The sequence below is a fragment of the Hyperoodon ampullatus genome, assembly GCF_949752795.1.
Source record: "Hyperoodon ampullatus genome assembly, chromosome: 19".
In the NCBI taxonomy this organism is placed as follows: domain Eukaryota; kingdom Metazoa; phylum Chordata; class Mammalia; order Artiodactyla; family Ziphiidae; genus Hyperoodon; species Hyperoodon ampullatus.
In genome coordinates, this window is record NC_136932.1 from 46,064,166 (window position 1) to 46,087,124 (window position 22,959).

The 22,959-nt window shown below is 46.0% G+C and overlaps 1 protein-coding gene and 1 pseudogene across 2 annotated transcripts; one reads left to right on the plus strand and one right to left on the minus strand.

Moving 5' to 3' along the window:
* Positions 1 to 1,695: 1,695 nt before the first annotated feature.
* SPAG5 (sperm associated antigen 5) lies at positions 1,696 to 22,118 on the plus strand (the record flags this gene model as incomplete). The annotated part of the gene is made up of 24 exons (XM_079726294.1): positions 1,696 to 1,746; positions 2,004 to 2,129; positions 7,759 to 8,849; positions 8,948 to 9,122; positions 13,567 to 13,641; positions 13,890 to 13,982; positions 14,078 to 14,212; positions 14,425 to 14,544; positions 14,667 to 14,759; positions 14,862 to 14,975; positions 15,318 to 15,411; positions 15,571 to 15,718; positions 15,798 to 15,900; positions 16,089 to 16,222; positions 16,434 to 16,569; positions 19,622 to 19,733; positions 19,901 to 19,987; positions 20,249 to 20,369; positions 20,486 to 20,597; positions 20,980 to 21,060; positions 21,222 to 21,377; positions 21,458 to 21,532; positions 21,663 to 21,743; positions 21,982 to 22,118. The coding sequence occupies 24 exons, from the start codon at positions 1,696 to 1,698 to the stop codon at positions 22,051 to 22,053; spliced, it is 3,585 nt and encodes a 1,194-aa protein (XP_079582420.1). The 3' UTR covers positions 22,054 to 22,118.
* On the minus strand, positions 4,503 to 5,131 carry LOC307067455 (U2 small nuclear ribonucleoprotein A'-like; annotated as a pseudogene). The gene has a single exon. The product of its transcript is annotated as a U2 small nuclear ribonucleoprotein A'-like (transcript).
* Positions 22,119 to 22,959: the final 841 nt, after the last annotated feature.

Here is a 22,959-nt window from a genome sequence, read left to right on the forward strand (position 1 = left end):
CAAGGACTAAGCATTCCAAGTCACACTTTATATAATACAAGCTTTTACTACTGGCGCTTAAGAGTTTTCTGTCTTGGTTTTTCTGCCCCTTTCACCCTTGTTTTATTTGTTGGACCTTTTTGATTGACCAGAAGTACATATACCTTGGGATTCCCTCTGCTAAGTCTGGGGGAATCCCAGGCTCAAGTCTGTGTTCTTCTGTTGTCTTTCTCCCAGTTTTCCAGTCAAGCAACTGTTATCTCTAGCGTCTTTAGGTTGCACCATTATGTTTCTAAAGCGGTGTTGTCCAACAGAAATAATGTAAGCCTCATAAGTAATTTAAAATTTGCTAGTAGCCCCATTAAAAATTAGGTAAAAAGAAACAGATGAAATTAATGTATTTTATTTAACCCAATGTATCTAAAATATCATTTCATCATGCAATCAATATTTTTAAATAAGATATTTTATCCTTTTCTTTTTTCATACGAAGTCTTCGAAATCTAGTTTGTATTTTACACCTATAATACGTCTCAATTTGGACTAGCCACATTTGAAGTGCTCAATAGCCACATGTGGCTAGTGGCTATGGTATTGGACAACACAGTTCTAGAAGAGCCCATCCCCTGAGAGCCCCGAAGTTCGTAACATTATAGTTTTTCCTCTTTGGGTTATTGCCCTTTCCAAATTCATTATGACTTAAGAGTGTAAATAAGGTGCCGTGAGCGTTCAAAGGAACATACTTCATCATAAACTGTTAACTCTGAATACTTAACTTTAGGCTGTTTCCAAAAATCAGTCCCACCTCCAGTAGCTAATTTCCCACACAGAGGGGTTTCAAGCGACAGGAGAATGCAGTAGTCGGTAGTGTGGGTGGCAATCTTGACTCTGCCATTTACTACCTGGGGGGCATTAGGCAAAAGACATTATCTGTGACTCGGTTCCTACGTCTGTAAAACGGGGATATTTACGGTGCCTACTTCATATGCCCTTTTGGGGATTAAAGGAGTTAAGATATAAAAGGCATTTGGAAGAGTGCCAGGTGCCTAATAAATGTTCAATACTTGTGAGCTATTATTGTTGCAGTAAACTTGTTGCGGACCCTGAGTTAAGTCCCAAGAAAACACCAGAAATTCTGAAGAGGCTAAATGACAGCGCAGGCTGAGGACCACGTCTCAGGCCATCACGGACGCAGGACCTATGTGCGGACCGATCAGCCTACGTAAAAAACGCTCCACTCACCTTCCCTTCTAGACCCCCGACCGGCTCCTGCCGGTCAAGGCTGAGGTAGCTGAGGGAAACCTAAGGAGAAACTTCCTAAGGCCAGGCCACGGGGACAGCTTTTCCGACAGGGTGTGAGACTGGCCTACTCGAAGCAGGAGGGATGGACTCCTCAACTGTCCAACTTCCTGGTCACCCTCTCGGAGGTGAGGCCGAAAGGCTGGCCTTCGGGCGGGACCGCGTCGCGGCTACCGCCGGCGTCGGGGGTTGGGGGTCGGCTCGCTGAGCGCGCGCGCACAGGGGGCCGGGCGGGGCGGGTCCAATATAGGCCCCGCCCCCGCCCGCCGGGCTCAAGCCCGGAGCGGACGCGCCTACCTGACGCACTGAGACTTCTCAGCCAATCGGGAGGCGCGGAGCAGGTTCAAATAAAGACGGCGGGTGAGTATGGCGTCGCCTCTTGCGTCTAGGAGGTGATCACCCTGTGTTGTTTTGAAGATGTGGCGGGTGAAAAAACTGAATCTTAGCGTGTCGCCTTCGCCCCAACCGGTGAGCGGGAGGGCCTCATGGAGAGAGAGAGCTGGGCCGGGGTTTCGGGTCGGGGTCGCTGGCAGTGCCGGGCGTCGTGGAAAGCTGGGTCGAGCCTGGGGACGGGTGCATGTGGAGTCTAATGCTGGTCCTGATGTTCAGAGGACTGGGGTTGGAGCCTACTCGTTATTGCTCGTGAGCTTCTTAGGGAGGGAGGGGAGCTTCTTAGGACAGGCTGGCAGAGCCCAGGCTTTCTCACCTTCTCTCTTCTGTTTTAGGGAAAAGCAGCTATGAGAACGCCTCTCCGAGAACTTATCCTGCAGCCTGGTGCCCTCACCAACTCGGGAACAGGGCCCCCGATAGCCTACTCGTCCACCCCATCACTGTGCAAGCTAGGGCTGCAGGTGAGATTCGCCTGGCCAGCCTCTCGACTGGGCTCTTTGCCGAGGCCGAGAGCTCAGAGGAACAGAGGGCCAGGGTTGGAACGTAATTAATAACGATAATGAAGTTTCCTTCTTCGGTGACATCCATTTACAGCTATTCAGGCCAACAGAGAGGTACCCTAGGGTCGTTAAAGGAAGTCCACTGAGAACCCGCACCTCTATTTAGCTGTTAGTTTTTTTTTTATCACCTCCTCCCCCGTTCAGTCCTTACCAAACGTCTCAGAAATACTATCACTTTGGTTAGTGGTCTCCCTCTTAATAGGGACTCACTTAGGGAGAAGTCAGTCAGCTGCAAGAATGAGGCAATGTCCATCCATTCCCAGAGGTAGTAAAAATTCCCCTGGGATCAAGTTACACCCCTGAACCACCGGAGTTGAAACTAGCTCCTTGTAGAACTGCCCTCACTGAGTTGTACTTTTGTAAAAGGTCTTGAGAGACATAGCTATGTAGAAAATGCTTTTCAGTTCAAATAATGAGGATTGACTGTATACATTTCTCTGCCTGTTGCTTTTCTCATTTAACAATGTGGTTTAAATTCCTCCATGTCAACTAGTGTAGAGCTAATTCATAAGATACTGTGGTATGTATGCATGAATCATAACTTAGTCATAAATGGTCATTTATCTTTCCACTTTTTTTGCTTCTGCAAACAATGCTAATGTAAATATCTTTGTACTGATACCTTTATTTCAATGAGATACATTTTCAGGAGTAGGATTATTGGTTTGAAGGAAAGATATTTTTAATTTTAAACTTTGTCAGATTGCTATCTAAAATAGCTATTACAATTCATATTCTCTCCAGCATTGTATGACGATATCCATTTCCCCACATCACCTCTTGTAGTAGTTGTTAGAGATCTTTAAAATTTTAGCCAGTCTGATGTGGTATCTTATTGTTACTTTAATTTGCATTTTCCTGACTACTAGTGAGTGTATCTCTTACATGTGAGTTGGTTATTTGGGTTTGCTCTTTTGTGAAATGCTTATTTATATTATTTGCTCATTTTTCTATTGGGTGGTTAACTCTTGTTCCTCATTTTCTAAGTGTATATTATAAATAGTCATCCTTTGTCATGCTTCTTAGGTAGTTTGTAATTTTCTTTTGATTTTTACCTTTAATCCAGGGGTTATCTAGGAGGGGTTCTTAATTTCCAAGTGCTTAAAAACTATTTTGTGTCACCTTTTAAATTTATTTTCTTGCATTATGATCAGACTGTAATCTGTTGTCTTTGTAGCCAAGTATAGGATGAATTTTTCTGAGTGTTCCATGAACGTATGAAAAAAAACATATTTACTATTCAAAGGATGTCACATTCTGTTACATCCGTCAGCAGATAGTTAATTACTCTGCCCTTGCACTTCTTTCAGTCTGCCAGATCTGTTGAGTTCTGTGTTGTCCTTGTCTAATTTTGGTATCAACATAATTTTGGCCTTGTAAGATGAGTTAGGAAGCATTTCCTTCTCTTTATTTAATTTTTTGGAAGAGCTTGAGACAAATGGGTATTAAATCTTCTTTGAATTTTGGTAAATTCAACCTGTGAAATGATCTGGTCCTGGACTTTTGTTTTCTGGGAGTTTTTTTTTTTTTTTTTTTTTTAATTAATTAATTAATTTATTTATTTTGGCTGCTTTGGGTCTTCATTGTTGTGTGTGGGCTTTCTCTAGTTGTGGCGAGCGGGGGCCACTCTTCGTTGCGGTGCACAGGCTTCTCATTGTCGTGGCTTCTCTTGTTGCGGAGCACAGGCTCTAGGCAGGTGGGCTTCAGTAGTTGTGGCTTGCGGGCTCTAGAGCGCAGGCTCAATAGTTGTGGCGCACGGGCTTAGTTGCTCTGCAGCATGTGGAATCTTCCCGGACCAGGGCTCGAACCATGTCCCCTGCACTGGCAGGCAGATTCTTAACCACCGTGCCACCAGGGAAGTCCCTTTGCCCATTTTTAAATTTAATTATTTTTGTTGTTGAGTTGTAGGAATTCTTTTTTTTTTTTTTTTTTTGATAATCGTAAGTTTTATTATGAATTTAAAAACCTAAACATTTTATGAGAACTGGAAAGCCTACCCACAAGATCCACCCTCCTGCATTTCCAACTCCCACACGTCCAGGCCTCACTGCACATACACCCCAATGATGTGCAATCTGCAGCACAGAGTGTCCTTTATTTGTACTATTGATAGAAAACTGGCATTTAGATTTCAAAATTTTTATTACAAAATTACCAGCAGTCTTAAGCATTTCAGCAATGCTTATGAACTCTACTTTGCTGACACAAACAGGGCTATTCAAAAAGCAGGACCTGTCTGAAGTGGACTATTGTATGTCCTGAGATCCTTAGAGGCTACCCTGTTCGGGACCCATTTGTGACTGTGTCTTCTTCCATCTCCTCTTCACCATCATCAGTGGGGCCTGATCTGCGTTCTCTGTCAGGTATCTGACCGGACTGAAGCAAGCCCTTCAGCCGCTCCACTTCAGCCAAAGTTGACGTGTTTGCTATAGCATTCTTGATTGCTTCCACATCCCCTGGAGATGGCCCACCTTTCTTTTTGTCAGTTGGCAGACCAGCACCTGGATTGAAAGTTTTGCTTCTCTTGGCAATATCCTTTGCAAGTTGTGCACCTCGTTTGCCCTTGAACATTTTCTCTGCTTCCTGACGCTCTTTTAGTTTCACCTTCTGGAAATCCAGTACTCTGACTTGTGGAACTTTATAAATCACATATAGTCTATAATGCTTCTTATTTGTTACAGGATTTCTTAGAATACTTAGATAAGTCAATGATTTGAGAGATGCCAAAGGGTCCAGATCACCCAATTCCACAAGACTGTTGTTGGTGAGAATGAGTTCTGTCAGACAGGGCAGAGCCTGATCAAGTCCCTCACCTATACGGCCCACAGGTCCAGCTTGCGGTCCAGCACGGCGTTGGTGTACTGCGCCGCCTGCTCTATCAGCTCTGCCGTCAGTTTCACCATCCTGCCACCTCCCGCCTGCCGCGCCGCCCGCTCCTGTAGGAATTCTTTATCTGTTCTGGATATTAACCCCTTATCAGATATACAATTTGCAAACATCTTCTCCTTAAGTGATTTTTATTTATTTATTTATTTTTAATAAATTTATTTATTTATTTATTTATTTGGGGCTGTGTTGGGTGTTCGTTTCTGTGCGAGGGCTTTCTCTAGTTGCAGAGAGCGGGGGCCACTCTTCATCGCGGTGCGCGGGCCTCTCACTGTCGCAGCCTCTCTTGTTGCGGAGCACAGGCTCCAGACGCGCAGGCTCAGTAGTTGTGGCTCACGGGCTTTGTTGCTCCGCGGCATGTGGGATCTTCCCAGACCAGGGCTTGAACCCTTGTCCCGTGCATTGGCAGGCAGATTCTCAACCACTGCGCCATCAGGGAAGCCCTCCTTAAGTGATTTTTAAAAGGAATAAATAGGAACTTGATAAACACAGCAAAAACTTTAAGGTCATTTTTACATTTCTAAAAGCCTTTGGTTTATATATTTAGCTTCTGGGCTATGTAGTGCCGACTGATTTATATTTTTTTATATCATATATCTTTGATTTTGTCTTCTGTCGTAATAGTGCCATAACTTTACATTCTACCTTGTCTGATACTAATACTGCTGCCTCTGCTCTCTTTGTTTGTTTTTGCCTGATATCTCTTTGCCATCCCCTTTATTTTCTACTTTTCCTTTAGCATTTTGTTTTTGTTTTGTTTTGTTTTGTTAATAAATTTATTTATTTTTTATCTCTGGCTACGTTGGGTCTTCGTTGCTGCGTGCCGGTTTTCTCTAGTTGCGACGAGCGGGGGCTACTCTTGGTTGTGGTACGCGGACTTCTCATTGTGATGGCTTCTCTTGTTGCGGAGCGTGGGCTCTAGGCACACGGGCTTCAATAGTTGTGGCGCGCATGCTCAGTAGTTGTGGCTCGCGGGCTCTAGAGCGCAGGCTCAGTAGTTGTGGCACACGGGCTTAGTTACTCCGTGGCACGTGGGATCTTCCTGGCTCAGGGATCGAACCCATGTCCCTTGCATTGGCAGGCAGATTATTAACCACTGCGCCACCAGGGAAGTCCCTCCTTTAGCACTTCGAAAGAAAACTTGAAAATTTGAAATAAAATACATGAAAGTACATAAAACATTGAGCCTAACAAATTTGTATAAAGCACACATCGTTGTAACCTATACCCAAGGACATTGCTAGAATATCAGAAGTTCTAGCTCAACTTTATGTTTTAAAGTTTCATCCACTGCTGTAAATGAGAAATTTCATGTAAGTCTAATTCTTTTTTTTTTTTTGTAAATAATTGGTCTTTATAATCTAAAGCTTCTAAAATAGTTTTGTTGTTCTGGTAGTTCAGAAATCTTATCATTTTTTGTCAGTCCTGCTTGGAACTTGGTGAGCCATTTTAATATGCAAACTCAGATCTTTCTTTACCTTAGAGAAATTTTCTTCTAATACTTGTTAATCAGTGCCCCACCTGTACGTGTTCTCTTTTCTCCTTGAGCTTCTTTTATTCACATGTTAGGTTTGCTGGATTTATCTTCCAGTTCTCTTAGCTTTTCCCTCAGATTTACATTTCTTTGTATTTTTGTCTTTAAGATATGTCTTCCACTTGATTGTCCAGGCCAGTAATTCTTGTCTTAACTCTGATCATCCTCTTTCAGTGCATATTCCTAAAATTTTTTGTTTAAAAGTAATATTTATTATTTCCAGAAAGTCTTTGTGTGTGTGAGTTGTACTCAGATCTTCTAATGTATGCATATATTTTTTGGTGCAAATTGTTATCTGTTTCTTCCGTCAGCTGTATTTTGGTAGGGCCTACCTTTCCTAACTATCTTAGGGTTTGTCCTTTCTCTGGCTATTGGATCCACATAAGTACATTCATATTTTCCTTTTTTTGTTCATTGAGTCTCAGGACCAGCAGCCCTGCAAGTGGTAGAAAGTGCAGTGGTCTCTGTCCCTATGAACCAGCAGTTGGGAGGTTGTCACTCCCTTTTCAGGGCACCAGGAAGAGTCTTTCTGCTCTTCGTTCTCCTTTGCTACAAAGACTAGAGCTCTTCAAATCCCTAGGATTGAATGGCTTCAACCCATGTGTTCAGGATACCCTCAGTTCTTGCAGTCAAGGAGACTAGGTCACTGGCACAGGTTGATGTTGCCCTTTCTTCCTATGGTACATGGATCTCTGTGGGCCAAGTGCTCTCTCACTCTAGTCCCCAATTTCTCATCTGTTCCAAAAGGACTAAAATCTTATACCAACTGTAGAACTTGAGCCAGGGATCCCTCCTACCCTAGAAGTGGGTTGGAGTTAGGATTGGAGAAGAGTGGGGTCACTTTCAAGCTACCATCTTCCCGTGACATGGATAGATTATCTTAGCCTTGTTTATACTGTAACCTGGTTCACTTGGAAGGACCCAGAATGGCTTCCCAGCTTTTCAACTGGGTCTCTGTAGTAAGTAGCAAGGCTTAGCCAAGTTCTTACCTAAGTAAAGGTAATGAGAACTCTTTCCTTTTCTGAGTTCAGACCGTATCCTGTACCCATAACTGTATATTGGGAACCAGAACTGACTGTATTAGTCAACTACTTTTGTTTCCTTTGGCAGGAAGGCAGCAACGACTCATCTCCACTGGATCTTGTCAATGCTAAGAAGACAGACTCCCCTTCAGAACAGTTCAGCCATCCCTCAACATGTCTAGAAGCTTGTCAACATGAATCAGATGAGCAGCCCCTAAATCTGATTCCCCAAACCAATTCTACTCCCCAAACATCTGAGGAAGCAGTAGACCCACTGGGCGACAATGTGGTTAAAACCATGGTCCTTGTACCTTCTCCAGGGGGACAGCAGCAAAACATTACACTCGAGGCCCATCTAGATACCATGGCAGAGACAAACAGCTTCTCTCTAGATGATCTTTTGAGGCCAGGAGATCTGCTGAGAAAGGGGGTGTCCCCCTGCATGGAAGACAACTTTTCAGAAATTGTTCCTGCTATGCCTGAGAAACCTACCTTTCAGGATCCTCCATCCCATCTGTTGGAGTACCCACAAAATCCCTGTTCTGAGCAACAGCTACACTGCTCCAAGGAAAGCCTGAAAGACAGTAGGACTGAGGCTGTGCCTGAGGACTTAGTCCCTTCTGAAAGTAATGCCTTGTTGCCTTCCTCCCTGCTCTGGCTTTCCCCTTCAACTGTCTTAGCAGCAGGTTTCCCTGTCAGTCTTGTGGACCCAGGGGAGGAAATTTTAGAGCACAGAACTACAGAGGAGAGAGAAATGAGCTTTCCCACATTCCCTGAGGAGGCTGAATTGCGAGATCAAGCACTTGTCTCAAATATGGACGATATTCCATCCACAGGCCTGACCCCAAATCCAGGAGAAATGGAATCCCAGGCAGCTCCAGGGCCAGCAGTAGAAGATGCTGGTAGCATTCCTGTCTCTGATATGGGGCCTTGGAGGTCTCCCCTGGCCTGGCTGGAAAAAGGTGTAAATACCTCCGTCATGCTGGAAAATCTCCGCCAGAGCTTATCTCTTCCCTCTGTGTTTCGGGATGCTGCGATTGGAACTACCCCTTTCTCTACTTGCTCGGTGGGGACTTGGTTTACTCCCCCAGCACAGCAGGAAAGGAGTACAAACACATCCCAAACAGGCCTGGTGGGCACCAAGGACAGTACTTCTGAGACAGAGCACCTTCTCTGGGGGTAAGTATCCCTGTATCTTTGTGCTCCTGGACTTCATTCACCTGGATCTGCCATCCCTTTCCCTCTCTTCTCCTCATGTTCTCCTCTTCCTACTGCAGCCGTCCTCCAGATCTGACTGCCTTATCTCGACATGACCTGGAAGATAACCTGCTGAACGCTCTTGTCATTCTGGAGGTTCTGTCCCGCCAGCTGCAGGACTGGAAGAGCCAGCTGACTGGCCCTCACCCAGAAGTTCAGGACAGCAGCACACAGACTGACACCTTTTCCAGTGGGGTAAGAAGGTTCTTCCCAAAGTGTGGAGGATCCCAGTGGGCCCGCTTCCTTAGAATATGTATAAAAGCTGAGGATCTAGAAAATCCCTTAGAGCTCTTGGTACTCATTATACCCCTGGGGTACATCAAGACCTTCCAAGGGAATGCAAGCAAGGAAAGTTTTAAAGGAATCGGTTTCTAGGTCTTCATCTTCCAAATGCACTCTTTACTAATTTGTTTTCTTTCCTGCTTCCCCATTCTCAATTACCCTTGCCCAATTTACTAACTTTACTATAAAGAAGAGCATATTTACTGCCTGTCCTGAATCTTACATTGTCAAGAGGCAGCATTCAAAGGACAATAGAAAATATCTGTGTACGTGCTGAGAGGGCAAATGACTGCAATGATTATGTAGCATGTCATTTTTGTGTGCTTTCAACAAAATTGAAGGAAGGCTTCAGTTATGTCAGTGGATGGAAGTGCACTGTGAGATTTTCGGCATGTATCTCCAAAGGAGCTCCTAGAATTGCGTGACATGCCCTTCTTCTCTTCTTTCATTCCTACTTATTCCCATTATTTATGTGAAGAAACTTTCTCACAGAAATCTTTTTTTTTTGGCTGCACCACATGGCTTGTGGGATTTCATTTCCCCGACCAGGGATCGAACCCAGGCCTTTGGCAGTGAGAGCGCGGAGTCCTAACCAAACGACCGCCATGGAATTCCCTCACATAAATCTTGTATCTGTAAGAATGGAAAATAGGTATAGAATTCTTGCTGAACTATGTCTTATTGTAGGAATTATAGTAATCACAGACACATGAACTAATAAGGGGAGGGATGCTCCATCTATTTCATTAGTAGATGGATCTCCAGTAAAATTTTCCTGGATATGTTTATGATTTTAATTAAAAATTATATTATTACAGTGATTAATATACAACTGATGAAAATATTTCTCCATCCAAAAGAGAGTTTTCTCACTTAAAATCTTATGTGGGACTAGCAAATGGGAGCTACTCTTCATCGCGGTGCACAGGCTCCTCATTGCGGTGGCTTCTCTTGTTGTGGAGCACGGGCTCTAGGCGTGTGGGCTTCAGTAGTTGTGGCTCGCGGGCTCTAGAGCACACGCTCAGTAGCTGTGGCACATGGGCTTAGTTGCTCCGCAACATGTAGGATCTTCCCGGACCAGGGCTCGAACCTGTGTCCCCTGCATTGGCAGGTGGATTCTTAACCACTGCACCACCAGGGAAGTCCCCTTTGTGTATTTTCTAAAGATATCAAATAGGTATTAAATCATTATGGTTTATAAAGCAGAAACAAACACACCATTGTAAAGCAATTATACTCCAATAAAAACGTTAAAAAAATCATTATGGTGTATGTAACATTTATACCATTGGGTATATTTAAGAGTGATGTAACAGTTTTATTTCAAACTGTCAATGTTTATAAGGCGGTGGAAATTACAGCCTTTGTAACAATTTAAACGTAAGGGTACTCCAGCTTTCAAAATTACTGTAGGAGATATGAGAGGAAAACAGTTTAAAGACCATTGTACTAGAGGAGTCTTGCTGTGACAGCACAGGCCGAGGAAGTAAGGGAATGTGTCAGGGAAGGAATTGAGGTCCTCAGTGTTGTGGCTGTTGAAGTAATAGGTGGCTGCTGCTAAGAAGAGAGGGTCTCGGGAATTCCCTGGCCGTCCAGTGGTTAGGACTCCTCGCTCTCACTGCCGAGGGCTGGGGTTCAATCCCTGGTCGGGGAACTAAGATCCCGCAAGCTGCGCAGCGCGGCCAAAAAAAAAAAAAAGCCGATGGTCTCTAAAACTCCAAAGACCTCCTTTGGGTTGAAAATATCCTCAAAATAATGACTTTACTTTTTGTCAAAATCCTGGAAGCCATAGGCTCATCATTCCTGTGTTTTCTTATTTTTGTATCCTTTCCTCTTGTCCTTGACCTTGTTCCCCATCCCTGAGTTGGCCTTGTACCCTCTTTCCTTGAAGCTTGCCAAATCCTTTTAGAGACCACTGGAGCAGAACCAAAGAGAGGAAGTGACAGTGCCTTCAGCCATTCCCCATCACAGTGCCATGTCCTTGCCGCTTGGCTGCCTCATTCATGCTAATCTCATCACCTGCCTGACTGGCCAGCCCTGAGCAGTATGTGTGCCCTGTTCCAGGGCTCCAGGGGTAACTCTGTGCCTTACTGCATGATGCAGTCGGGAACAATGTCTGCTTTGCTGGGGAGGGGAGCGATGAACTCCAAGAGATCTGCCTCCTTATATCCAGACTGCTGCAGCATCGTGACTCAGCACTGCTGCTCCAGCACTAGGCTTTTTCCTAGACGATGGCTGCCTTGCAGCAGTAATGAAGGTTCCCCACTTTTCTCTCAGAACTTCAAAGTTTCTCTACGGCTCTGCTGCCTTTGAAATCATACTTATCTACTCCACATAGCACACTAAGATTTTCGTCTGCCCCAAGATAGTGAACAGACCATTAGAGATCAAGAAAATTAAAATGAGTAGTAAATAAATATTTGAGAAGGTTACCATTACTGGTATTCAGAGAAATGCAAATTGCAACATGAGATGCTATTTCCTTCTGACAAAATAGCAAAGAATAAAATAGATAATAGTGGTAAGCATTGTCCTGTCGTCAGTAGGGCATAAATTGGTTCAATTTTTTTTTATGTTTTAAAACAGTTATATTTAATATTACATTTAAAATTTTTTTCTGTTGTTTGAACATTATGCCTTTAAACGGGTTCAGCCATTTTTGAAGGCAATTTAAACTGCTCAAAGCAGTTCAAACTTTTTGATCCAGTAACCCCACTTCTAGGGATAAATCCTAAGAGGCAAAAAAAATTCTGCATAAAGATGATAACTTTAAAAAAATGAAAAATAATGGTACATCCATAAGATGGGATATCCTACAGTTATTTAAAAATATATTTATGAAGAGGTCTTTTTTTTTTTCCAGCCATGCAGTGTGGCATGCAGGATCTTAGTTCCCCCACCAGGGATCAAACCCATGCCCCCTGCAGTGGAAGTGTAGAGTCCTAACCACTGGACTGCCAAGAGTTTTTAATAGCATGGAAAAATAAGTTTAATGTTCATGGTTTTTAAAGAAAGGAATTCAGGGACTTCCCTGGTGGTACAGTGGTTAAGAATCCACCTGCCAATGCAAGGAACATGGGTTCGATCCCTGGTCTGGGAAGATCCCACATGCCGCAGAGCAGCCAAGCCTGTGCACCACAAGTACTGAGCCTGTGCTCTAGAGCCTGCGAGCCACAACTACTGAAGCCCACGCACCTAGAGCCAGTGCTCCACAACAAGAGAAGCCACTGCAATGAGAAGGCTGCGCACCACGATGAAGAGTAGCTCCCACTTGCTGCAACTAAAGAAAGCTCATGCACAGCAACGAAGACCAAACGCAGCCAAAAATAAATAAATAAATAAGATCCCACAAGCCCCATGGCCCAGCCAAAAAAGGATACCTAGAGATCAACAAAAATAAATAAATAAATAAAAAGAAGAAAAAAAAGAAAGGAGTTCAGAGTTCATATAACCTCTAAGAGGCTTTGAGGTGAGGTAAAATATCAGCAGAAGTTAAAAATGAGTGATACTCCACTTTGATAGGTCTCCCTAAAGCACATATCCTAGTCTCAGGCTCTCAATGAGGAGACTAAATATAAACTCAGGGCTAAATAACATTAGTATAATAAAATTAAGTAAGAAAAGCAGGACCCCAAATTTATTTATATATTATAATCACAATTGTGGTTTTTCTTAAGCATTACTGTCTTTCATCAAATCTAAGATACTATCAATATTGAATGCATACCAATGTCAGTGGTGTTAAAATGTAAAAAGACAGGGACTTCCCTGGTGGTTCAGTGGTTAAAACTCTGTGCTTCCAATTCAGGGGGCACGGGTTTGATCCCTGGTTGGGGAACAAAGATCCCACATGCTGCGCAGTGCGCCAAAATTAAAAAAAAATGTAAAAAGGCAATCATCTTAGAATTGATTAAATATAGTTATTTCTTTCTAAATCAGTAGTCTACAACTTTTTTCTCCCCCTGACACCTGAGGGAGGTAACATACTCATCAGTAACAGCAAATCCCTATAGCAAGGACATCTGGTGTGGAGGTATATTGAAATCTCTTGGGGTGGGTGCTGTACTGTTGGTTGAGAATCACTGCTCTAGGGGTGAAATTGATAATGATTCTTTTTCCATTTTATTCACTTTCCTATTTCTAAAATTTTACAGTAACCACATAATCAGAAAAAAAATTTATTTTAAAAAGTAATTTTTTTACCTACCTCTGGATTTTTTCTGACTTGGCTGCATCAAGTTGTGAGCCTTGCTCCTGATTTTAATGGGAAAGGCTCTGTATCTCGGTGGGAGGGGGAAAGAGCTGCTGGTGGTGCATGTTGCCTATGCAAAAGGGGCAACTCTGTTTCTCCAACTAGATGAGTAAGAAACCTCAGCATCTTCAGGAGAGCCAGGAGATTGGACAGGCTCTGCAGCAGGCCAGGAATGTCATGGTAAGTGTTGATTGACCTTATACCATTGCTGGGTCTCCTGTGAAGATCAAGAATGGCGACTCCTGAGCAGTTAGCAGATGATGGATGGTACTCAGCCATGGTAGTGAAGGGAGATTTCCTTTTGTTAAGAACGTCTCTTCCTTATTGGGAGCTTGAAATTGGGGTTGGTGGCTTCCTCCTCAGTGTCCCAGCTTACGTCCTGCTTAATGACTTTATTTGATCTAGCCTAACCATCTCTCCCTCTACAGCAGTCATGGGTGCTGGTCTCTAAAGAGCTGATATCCTTGCTTCAACTATCTCTGCTGCACTTGGATGAAGATAAAAATGCTCTGAGTCAGGAGGTAAGCAGCATGCAGGTGGAGGCAGAGGCCTTTGGTGGGACTGAAATTCAGCCAAATAAAGAAACCAGACACAGTATATGATTCTTATCTTATAGTCTTGGCGTACAGAAACCTTGGTGTCCTGCTGTTTTGATGTGTTGAAGAAATTGAGGGCAAGGCTCCAGAGCCTCAAAGCAGAAACAGAGGAGGCAAAGCACAGAGAGGAAATGGCCCTCAGAGGCAAAGATGCGGTAAGGTGTCAGGCTTTTGTTCCTGGATGTAGGAGGTCTCTTCCTAAGGTTCCTGCAGGAACATAAATTGACTTGAGACACAGATGGGTGGCCTGAGAACTGCTTGCCCTGGGGAATAATGAACTAAACTACTGGTGTGACGGATAGTTATGGCTTTTTGTGCTGTATCCTTCCTCTGCCCACAGTGTCCTCTCAACCTCTTCTCTAAACAGGCAGAGACAGTGCTAGAGGTTTTCTGTGCACACGCCAGCCAGTGCATCAGCCAGCTGGAACAGGACCTGACATCCATGGGGGAATTCAGAGGCCTTTTGAAGGACACCCAGACCCAACTGGTAATTGAAGGCATATTCTTTCCTGGGATCCATACTGACACACTGGGAGGATGGTCATGTACCCCTACTTCCCTGTATCCAGAGGGAAAGGGCCCCCTCCATTGACAATCCTTCTCATGTAGGTAGGGCTTCATACTGAGCAAGAAGGGTTGGCTCAGCAGACAGCAAGTCTTACTTCAGCCTTGCAGCAGGACTGGATATCCATGCAACTGGATGTGAGTATTTGGGGCCATTATACTGCTCCTTTGCTCACAGCCAGCCCTGTTAGGAGTCTTGTCTCAAGGGTGCTCTTCTGACCTGCTTGCTTCCCCTGGTAGTATGTAACATGGACAGCTCTGCTGAGCCGGTTTCGACAACTCACAGAGAAATTTACAGCCAAGAGCCGGCAGACCCTGCAGGAACGTGATGCTGCAATTGAGGAAAAGCAGCAGGTACAATCCAGGAGTGGGGACTGCTTAGGCCTGGTTTCCTCCTTCTCTACAGAAGGCCTTTCTGATGAGTGGTGTCATTAGCCTCTTCCCTGGGAGCTGCCTTCTTTCCATCTGTGGGTTTGGAGACCAACCAGTCCCTTTGCTGTAAGATGGCCTTCAGCACCTTCTTCAGCAACTTTCCTCCTGTTTCTACTTTTTCCTGAGGATCAGACTTATTTGCTGCAGTGTTTTTGCCCAGGAACAAGGTGGTTTGTTGTCCTGTCCAGAAAGAGAAACTGGACTAAGTCTTGGGACTTTTGATTCAGGAGGAGCTGTGGGAGGAAAACTGTCTTTTTCTCCTAGGTTTCCAGGGAGCTGGAACAAGTCTCTTCCCATTTAGAGGACTGCAAAAGCCAACTAGAACAACTGGAGTTGGAAAACAGTCGCCTGGCAACAGGTGTGCGTGTGTGCATGCGTGCAAGCAGTTGTACCCTGCTGAGGCTTGGGGTGTGGCAGTAGCGCAAGAAAATGCTCTAGGGCACTTGTCTTAGAGCAGAAGTGTGGGGACGTTTGGGCCTGGTGACCACATGGTGTCATTAGGATAATTTTGGTCTAGATCTCCGGGTTCAGCTGCAGATTCTGGCCAGCATGGAGAGTCAGCTAAAAGAACTACAGAGTCAGCATGCCCACTGCACCCAGGACCTGGCCATGAAGGATCAGTTGCTCTGCCAGCTTACCCAGAGCAGTGAGGAGAAGGCTGCTCAGTGAGTTCCTCTCAGGTTATTGTGGCAGTAGGCATCCAGGATGTGGGACCAATGGGATCTAATGTAAGGTCTCTGGCAGATGGCAAAAGGAAGAGATGGCATTAAAACATATGCAGGCAGAGCTGCAGCAACAGCAGGCGGTCCTGGCCAAGGAGGTGCAGGACCTAAAGGAGACCCTGGAGGTAAGGAAGACGGCTTGGGGCAGGGGAGCTGCAGGAGTGTGACTCTTCCCTGGTGGGATTGAGGTGAGGTTTGAGACTCTGGACTGGAAAAAGCCTCTGTTCCCAGGACTCGAAAATTTCCCACTTAGATGCATCTTCCCCCCTCCCTTCCTCGCTCCTTGCCTTCCTTCCTGCTCCTGTCTCCCCAGTTTGCAGAACAAGAGAATCAGGTTGCTCACCTGGAGCTGGGCCAGGTTGAGTGTCAGTTGAAAACCACACTGGAAGTACTCCGGGAGCGCAGCCTGCAGTGTGAGGACCTGAAGGACACCGTGGAGAACCTGAAGTAAGACCTCTACCTTTCTGTGCTTCCCTGTTAGTGTTTATCTCTCCCAGGACCGCTTCTGGAAGCTAAAGTCTCCAAGAAGGGAATTGTGACAGGGTCTGAGAGCCTCTTGTTTCCCCTCTTTGAACGCAGTTCTGTGTGGGGATTTGTAGAAGTGTTCAGAGAAGGTCATCTGGTGTTTGGCTGTCTTCTCTGTTCCTTCCTATTTCAGGGCTAAACTGGCCAGCACCATGGCAGAGAAACAGCAGCAAGACCTGGAGAAGACACGCCAGTATTCCCAAGAGCTAAGGGTGCTGACTGAGCAACTCCGTAGCCTGACCCTCTTCCTACAGACAAAACTAAAGAAGGTAGGGTCTGGGGTTTCCTTCTCTTCCCTTACAATTGTATCAATATCTTCAAATAAAGACGGTTTTATTTCTTCCTTCCCGAACTGTATACCTTTTATTTCCTTTTCTTGTCTTACTGTGTTAGCTAGAACTTCCCCTATAGTGTTGAAAAGGAATGGTGAGTGGGGACATCCTTGCCTCGTACCTGATCTTAAAGGGAAAGCTTTGAGTTTCTCACCTTTAAGTATGATGTTGACTGTAGGCTTTTTGTAGATATTCTTTATCCAGTTGAGGAAGTTCCCCTCTAATCCTAGTTTGCTGAAAGTTTTTCCACTTGTATCCTTATTGTATAGAATGGTCTTCCTAAAATTCTACTGTTGTTCAATCTCTGTGACCTTCAGTGATTTTCAGTTGCCTACAGGATGTCTTCAACCTGTCGCTCAAACTTTTCTTCTTCTGTCTCCTACCTCCCTGTTATGAACCCTTTACTCCCATAGACTGCCTACGTACTACACACACGTCTCATCCCCATTTGCACCCAGATGCGTGCCGTTACCATGTCCGTTCTCTTCTATGTTCAAACTGGAAATACCTTTTCCTTCCTATTAAAATCCTCCCTGGCTCACCTTCTTCTTTGAAATGTTCCCAAACATCAGTGGACTCAGTGATCTCCTGCTATATTCCTCATGAACTTACTCTCCTTTTGCACTTGTATTAATTTTCCTTGGATGTTTGGTCTCTTCAACTAGACTGAATTTAAAGAAAGCAGAAATTTAGCCTTGCTTCTTTGGCTTCCCCACAGTGCACACTGAACAATAAATGGATATTTTTCAGAATGCAGCGTTAGTTAGCTTACTCAACAGTTAAAGACACAGCCAGAATCCTGAAATCGAACTGCTTAGGATCTGACCCCATTCCCCAGTGTGCACTAAGCACAGGAACCCAGTCTTGCAGGGAAGACAGACAGATGTAAACTTGTCATCTTGGCTTGTGATTGTGATAGAGGGTTGCCTGGATGGCCACTGAGGGTTACCTGGATGACCACAGAGAAAGGAGCATCAGTTTTACCTTTGAGAGTTAAGATGTCTTCTCAGAGCAGGTGACTCTTGGTCAGAGTCTTGAGGTTAGAAGTTTGTAGGGCAGGGTTGGGTATATAGGAAGGCCCACCAGGCAGACGGAATAGTATGAAAGTCATAGAGGCACTATGGGTACTTTTTGTAGTGTCTACCCTGTGACAAGACCTGGGTTAGGTGCTGGGACTACAGGTGAACAAGGCCAAGGCCCTGCTCCTGTGGAATGTGGTGAGTTTGGGAACTGGGAGGTAGCTCTTTATGACTGGATTATAGGAGCTACGTGGGGCAAGGATGATAAGGAGAAAAGGCTGGAGAGCTAGGCAGGAGGCCAGATTTTCGAAGGCTTGAACTAAAGGGATATGGAGGAGGGGATGAATTGGATGAATCCAGTACATATTTAGGAAGTAAAAGTAAGAGAATGGGGACTTCCCTGGCGGTCCAGTGGTTAAGACTTCTCCTTCTAATGCAGGCGGTGCGGGTTTGATCCCTGGTTGGGGAGCTAAGATCCCACATGCCTCGCGGCCAAAAAACCAAAACATAAAACAGAAACAATATTGTAACAGATTCAATAAAAAAGACTTTAAAAATGGTCCACATCAAAAAAATCTAAAAAAAAAAAAGTAACAGAACGTGGTGACCAGTTTGATGTAGGAGTACGGTGGAAGAGTGAATGATGATCTCTAGATTGCTGGAAAGATGGCGACACTCTAGAACTGGGATTGGCAGACTTTTCCTATAATGTGCAATATGATAAATATTTTCGGCTTTGCAAGCCACATGGTCTTTGTCTCAACTACTCAACTCTGCCTTTGTAGCTCAAGAGCAGGCACAGAGAGTATATAAATAAATGGATGTGGCAGTGTTCCAATAAAACTTTATTTACAAAAACAGGTGGCAGGCCAGATTTGAGTCACAGGCTGTAATTTGCTGCTCTACGATCTTAAATACAAGTGGAGGAATAGACTTTTGGTGGGGTGGGACAGGAAAAATGGTTAGCTCAGCTTTATACATACTAAATTTCAGATGAACTGTGGAACAGTCTGGTAGATTCTTTTTTTTTTTTTGCGGTATGCGGGCCTCTCACTGTTGTGGCCTCTCCCGTTGCGGAGCACAGGCTCCGGACGCGCAGGCCCAGCGGCCGTGGCTCACGGGCCCAGCCACTCTGCGGCATATGGGATCCTCCCAGACCGGGGCACGAACCCGTATCCCCTGCATCAGCAGGCGGACTCTCAACCACTGCGCCACCAGGGAGGCCCGTTAGTCTGGTAGATTCTTCACAGATAGTTGAGCCTTTGGGCCTGGAGATTGGGAGAAGGTCCAGTTGAGAGAGACAGATTGAAGGGTCCTCCATGTAGAAGTGGATGTTTTTGTGGAGCTCCTGAGGTGAGGCCACCTGGGGAATGTGAAGAGGGTCAAGGATGAACCAAAAGGAGCCACAGGTAAAGAAAGACCTGTGGATGGAGAGAAGAAACAGCCAGAGAGGTATGAGTCCTACCTGTGAAGGAGAGAGAGTCACATCACACAAGTGAAGAAAATGAAGTTTCTAAAAGAACATGGTCATCGGTTATCACATAGGTCAGGTAAAATAAGACCTGAAAGGTGTCCGGTGCCATTGGTGTACCAAATAATGAGAACTTTTGTGGAATGGTGGGGCAGAAGCCTGAGTGTAGTGGGCTAGGGAGTCCATACATGGTGAGAATTTTAGGCAAGAAATGTAGGCTTTTCTTTCTTTCTTTTTTTTTTAATGGAAGGGAAAAAGAAAAGGCAGTAGCTAAAAGCATACTTAAGGTAAGAAGAAGGTTTTTTTTTTTTTTTTAATTGTTGTTCTACTGAGAGAGAATTAAGTTCAGGGAAAGGAGCTAATGGAGAAGTTGAAGATAGAGAAGAGAGGTGACATATAGAACAGCATCCCGAGGAGATGGCCGGTGAATACCTGCAAGTTCAGGGAACCCACTATCCCTGAAAAGCAGCTGACGTTATTTTTTTTCCTTTGCCCTTAGGCTGAACCAGAGACCCTCCCGATAAGCACAGCCTGTGCTCCTTCCCAGGAACACCCTCTGCCCAGTGACAGCACCTTTTTGGGAAGCACCCTGACAGCAGTGGCAGATGAAGGTTAAAGGCCCTGGAATTTAGGGGTGGGAAAGTTATGACTCTGCTCCTGATATCTTCAGCTATTGAAGATGCCACCAACAGACCCTGTCTCTCCCTGGCTCCCGTGATGGCCGACCCTTGACTGGGTCACCAGAGGGGCCCTCTACCATGGTTGCATTTTGTTTTAGAGCCAGAATCGGCTCCTGTGCCCTTGCTTGGAAGTGACAAGAGTGCTTTCACCAGAGTAGCATCAACGGTTTCCCATCAGCCTACAGGTTAGGATGGGCTCCAGGGATCCTGCCTCATTTCTAGATCTGGTAGTGATGATAAAGACTAAAGCAGTGAGAAGTGCTTTGCTCTAAAAACCTCAATTTTACTTGGGCTCATTTCATTTCTGCCTTTTGGGATCGGTAATGTTCCAGACATTCAGATCCTGTGGGTGGGGAACATGGGTAAGAGTTGTGGAAGTGATAGCAACACACTCCTTCCTTCCAGAGCTAAAGGGCTCTACCTCTATCTAGTACTTTCTCTTTCAGAAACCCCAGGCATTGAGAATAGCCTGGCAGAAATGAGTACTATGACTCTGGAGCTTCAGAGCCTGTGTTCCCTGCTGCAGGAGTCTAAAGAAGAGGCTGTCAGGACTCTGCAGCGAAAGATGTGAGTGGAGTGCAGTCTTGGTGAGAGGGGGCATGTCAGGTGAGCAGCCCCTTATGTCAGGGGCCCAGGCAGCCCCTGGGGGGACAGGAATAATGCTGAATTCTTCCCTCCCCTAGATGTGATCTGCAGGCTCAGCTGCAGGCCCAGGAAGAACAGCATCAGGAAGCCCAGAAGGCAAAGGAAGCGGACATAGAGAAGCTGAACCAGGCCTTGTGCTTGCGCTACAAGGTGGAGGAGGGGCCTGGAAGTGAAGCGATGAGGAACTGGGGCAACTGTGAGGGCCCCACTGGGAGCTGTTGTCTCTCCAGGAATCTGGGTGGTGGAGATTTTCCAACCATTGCCCTAGTTTTGCCCTTCCCGGGGTCAGACAATTCACATGTTTGGGAACCAGCTATAGACTGACCCATCTTCCAGGCTGACCTAGAACTCCAGGAGAACTCTTTTAACACGGAAATGTGCCTGGCCTGACATAGCCCTAGAGGAAGAATTGGACGGTTATCAATTGGTATCACCTGGGCTGAGCATGGTCAGGCACAAAATCCTATCTCCTGGCAAGGGCTGCAAAGAAGCTAGCTCTCCCACTGCCTTCTTACCTCCCTTTTCCTCACAGAATGAAAAGGAACTCCAGGAAGTGATACAGCAGCAGAACGAGAAGATCCTAGAGCAGATAGACAAGAGTGGTGAGCTCATAGTACGTTCATCATCATGCCCAGCCTCTGCCTTCTATGTCACTGGTAGCCAGGGTCCCAAATGTGGGAATTGGGTCCTCTGGTCTACCCTTGCTCACCACATGGGATAAGGATAGAGAGGACCTTTGAGGGCTACTAGATACCTCTCCATTCTCATCCCCAGAGGCTTAGAGAGGAGGTGACCCAGCTCACCCGTTCACTTCGGCGTGCGGAGACAGAGACTAAGGTGCTCCAAGAGACCCTGGCAGGCCAGCTCAACCCCGACAGTCAGCCCATGGCCACTAACTGGATCCAGGAGAAAGTGTGGCTCTCCCAGGAGGTGACTCAGAGTTAACAGAAGAGCTGGGCAACTAGTGGGAACCCTAGGCTCTGCCCCTACTGATCTGAACATATCTATAGGTGGACAAGCTGAGGGTGATGTTCCTGGAGATGAAAAATGAGAAGGCAAAACTCATGGTCAAGTTCCAGAGCCACGTAAGAATTTCCATGTCATTCTAGGGCTATTTCCTGTCACCACTAGCAAGTGCCCTGCCATATTTATCTTTCTCCACAAGCTATGTTGTTCTTTTAAGCATAGAGCTTATGCATCCTATTTGCTTTTTAGAGAAACATCCTGGAAGAGAATCTGCGGCGCTCTGACAAGGAGTTAAAGAAACTAGATGACATTGTTCAGCATATTTATGAGGTAAAGGAGGGAGGGAGTTGATGCAACTAAGGCACTTGGTATAAGGCCTGGCCCAGGGGGTACTGATGAGCATAGCTGTGGTTCCCAGCCTTTGCTGAGAGCTGGGCCTGACTCACTATTGCAGCCTTCTCTGTGGCTTCCATTTCCCCCCCTCTAACTCAGTGGCTGCTTCTTGGGGCTGGGAGCCTTGGGCCTTTGGCCTGTGACCCTGAGCTGCCTTTTCTGTATCTCTTGCCAGACTCTGCTGTCCATCCCAGAGGTCGTGAGGGGTTGCAAGGAGCTACAGGGATTGCTGGAATTTCTGAGCTAAGAAACTGAAAGCTGGACTCTGTTTCACCCCTTTTTACCTGCAGTACTCCCTTACCCCAACACCAGGACCAACTGGCTTAGAGCCAGCTCTGTTTAATGCTATTTAAATAAAGTATATTTAATGTATTTCTTCAGGCTCACTGAATCTTATTTCTTGGGTAGGAGGTGGGTGGATGAGGTCAGGGGAGAGGCAGCTTGGCCCTCTTGCCTGGGCATCCTCCACACACCCCTCCCACTGCATCCAGAGTCAAAGCCAGTCTCCCCCCGCACCCTGACGCCTTTTCTTCCCCAGATACTCTGGTCACTGGACTGCTTGTTCCCTGGCTCACTGCCTGTAGCCCTGCTGAATAAGGGGGTGAGGACAGAGAAACTCAGTTCCTTACTCTCTGCCCTGGACTCCCACACTGTTGGTGCCTGTGTCCCACCTAACCCAACTGTTGTGATTGTTTAGGTCACCAGACCAGGCTTCGTCCCCAGCAGCGATCACAGGGCTCTGCACATGGTAAAGGCGATTGTGGCAGAAATGAGGCGAGGCCATTTCCTGCCCATGGGGCTTTGGTGGCTGGCCCACGAGGCGGGAGGGGGATAATGCGCAACCACCTCGGAGATCCCAGCAGAGTAGTCACTCCACCTCGTCGCCCCGCCTCTGTGGGCGTGGCCTCGCTACTGACTCCAGTCCTGGGAGGGGGCGTGGCCAGGGCGGGGAGGTGCTGGCCCCGCCCTCCGGGGGAGTCACGTAGCTCTGCAGTCGCCGCAGCCTCATTTACGGGAGCCGGGCTTGGAGCCGCAGCTGCTGCGGACCTGAACCCGAGCTGCTCCTGTGGCTGCCGCAGCTAACTCGCCGCGCACAGGTGAGGTCCGGGGCGAAGCGGGAGTTGCTCAGCATCTCCGCTTCCTCTCCCTGACT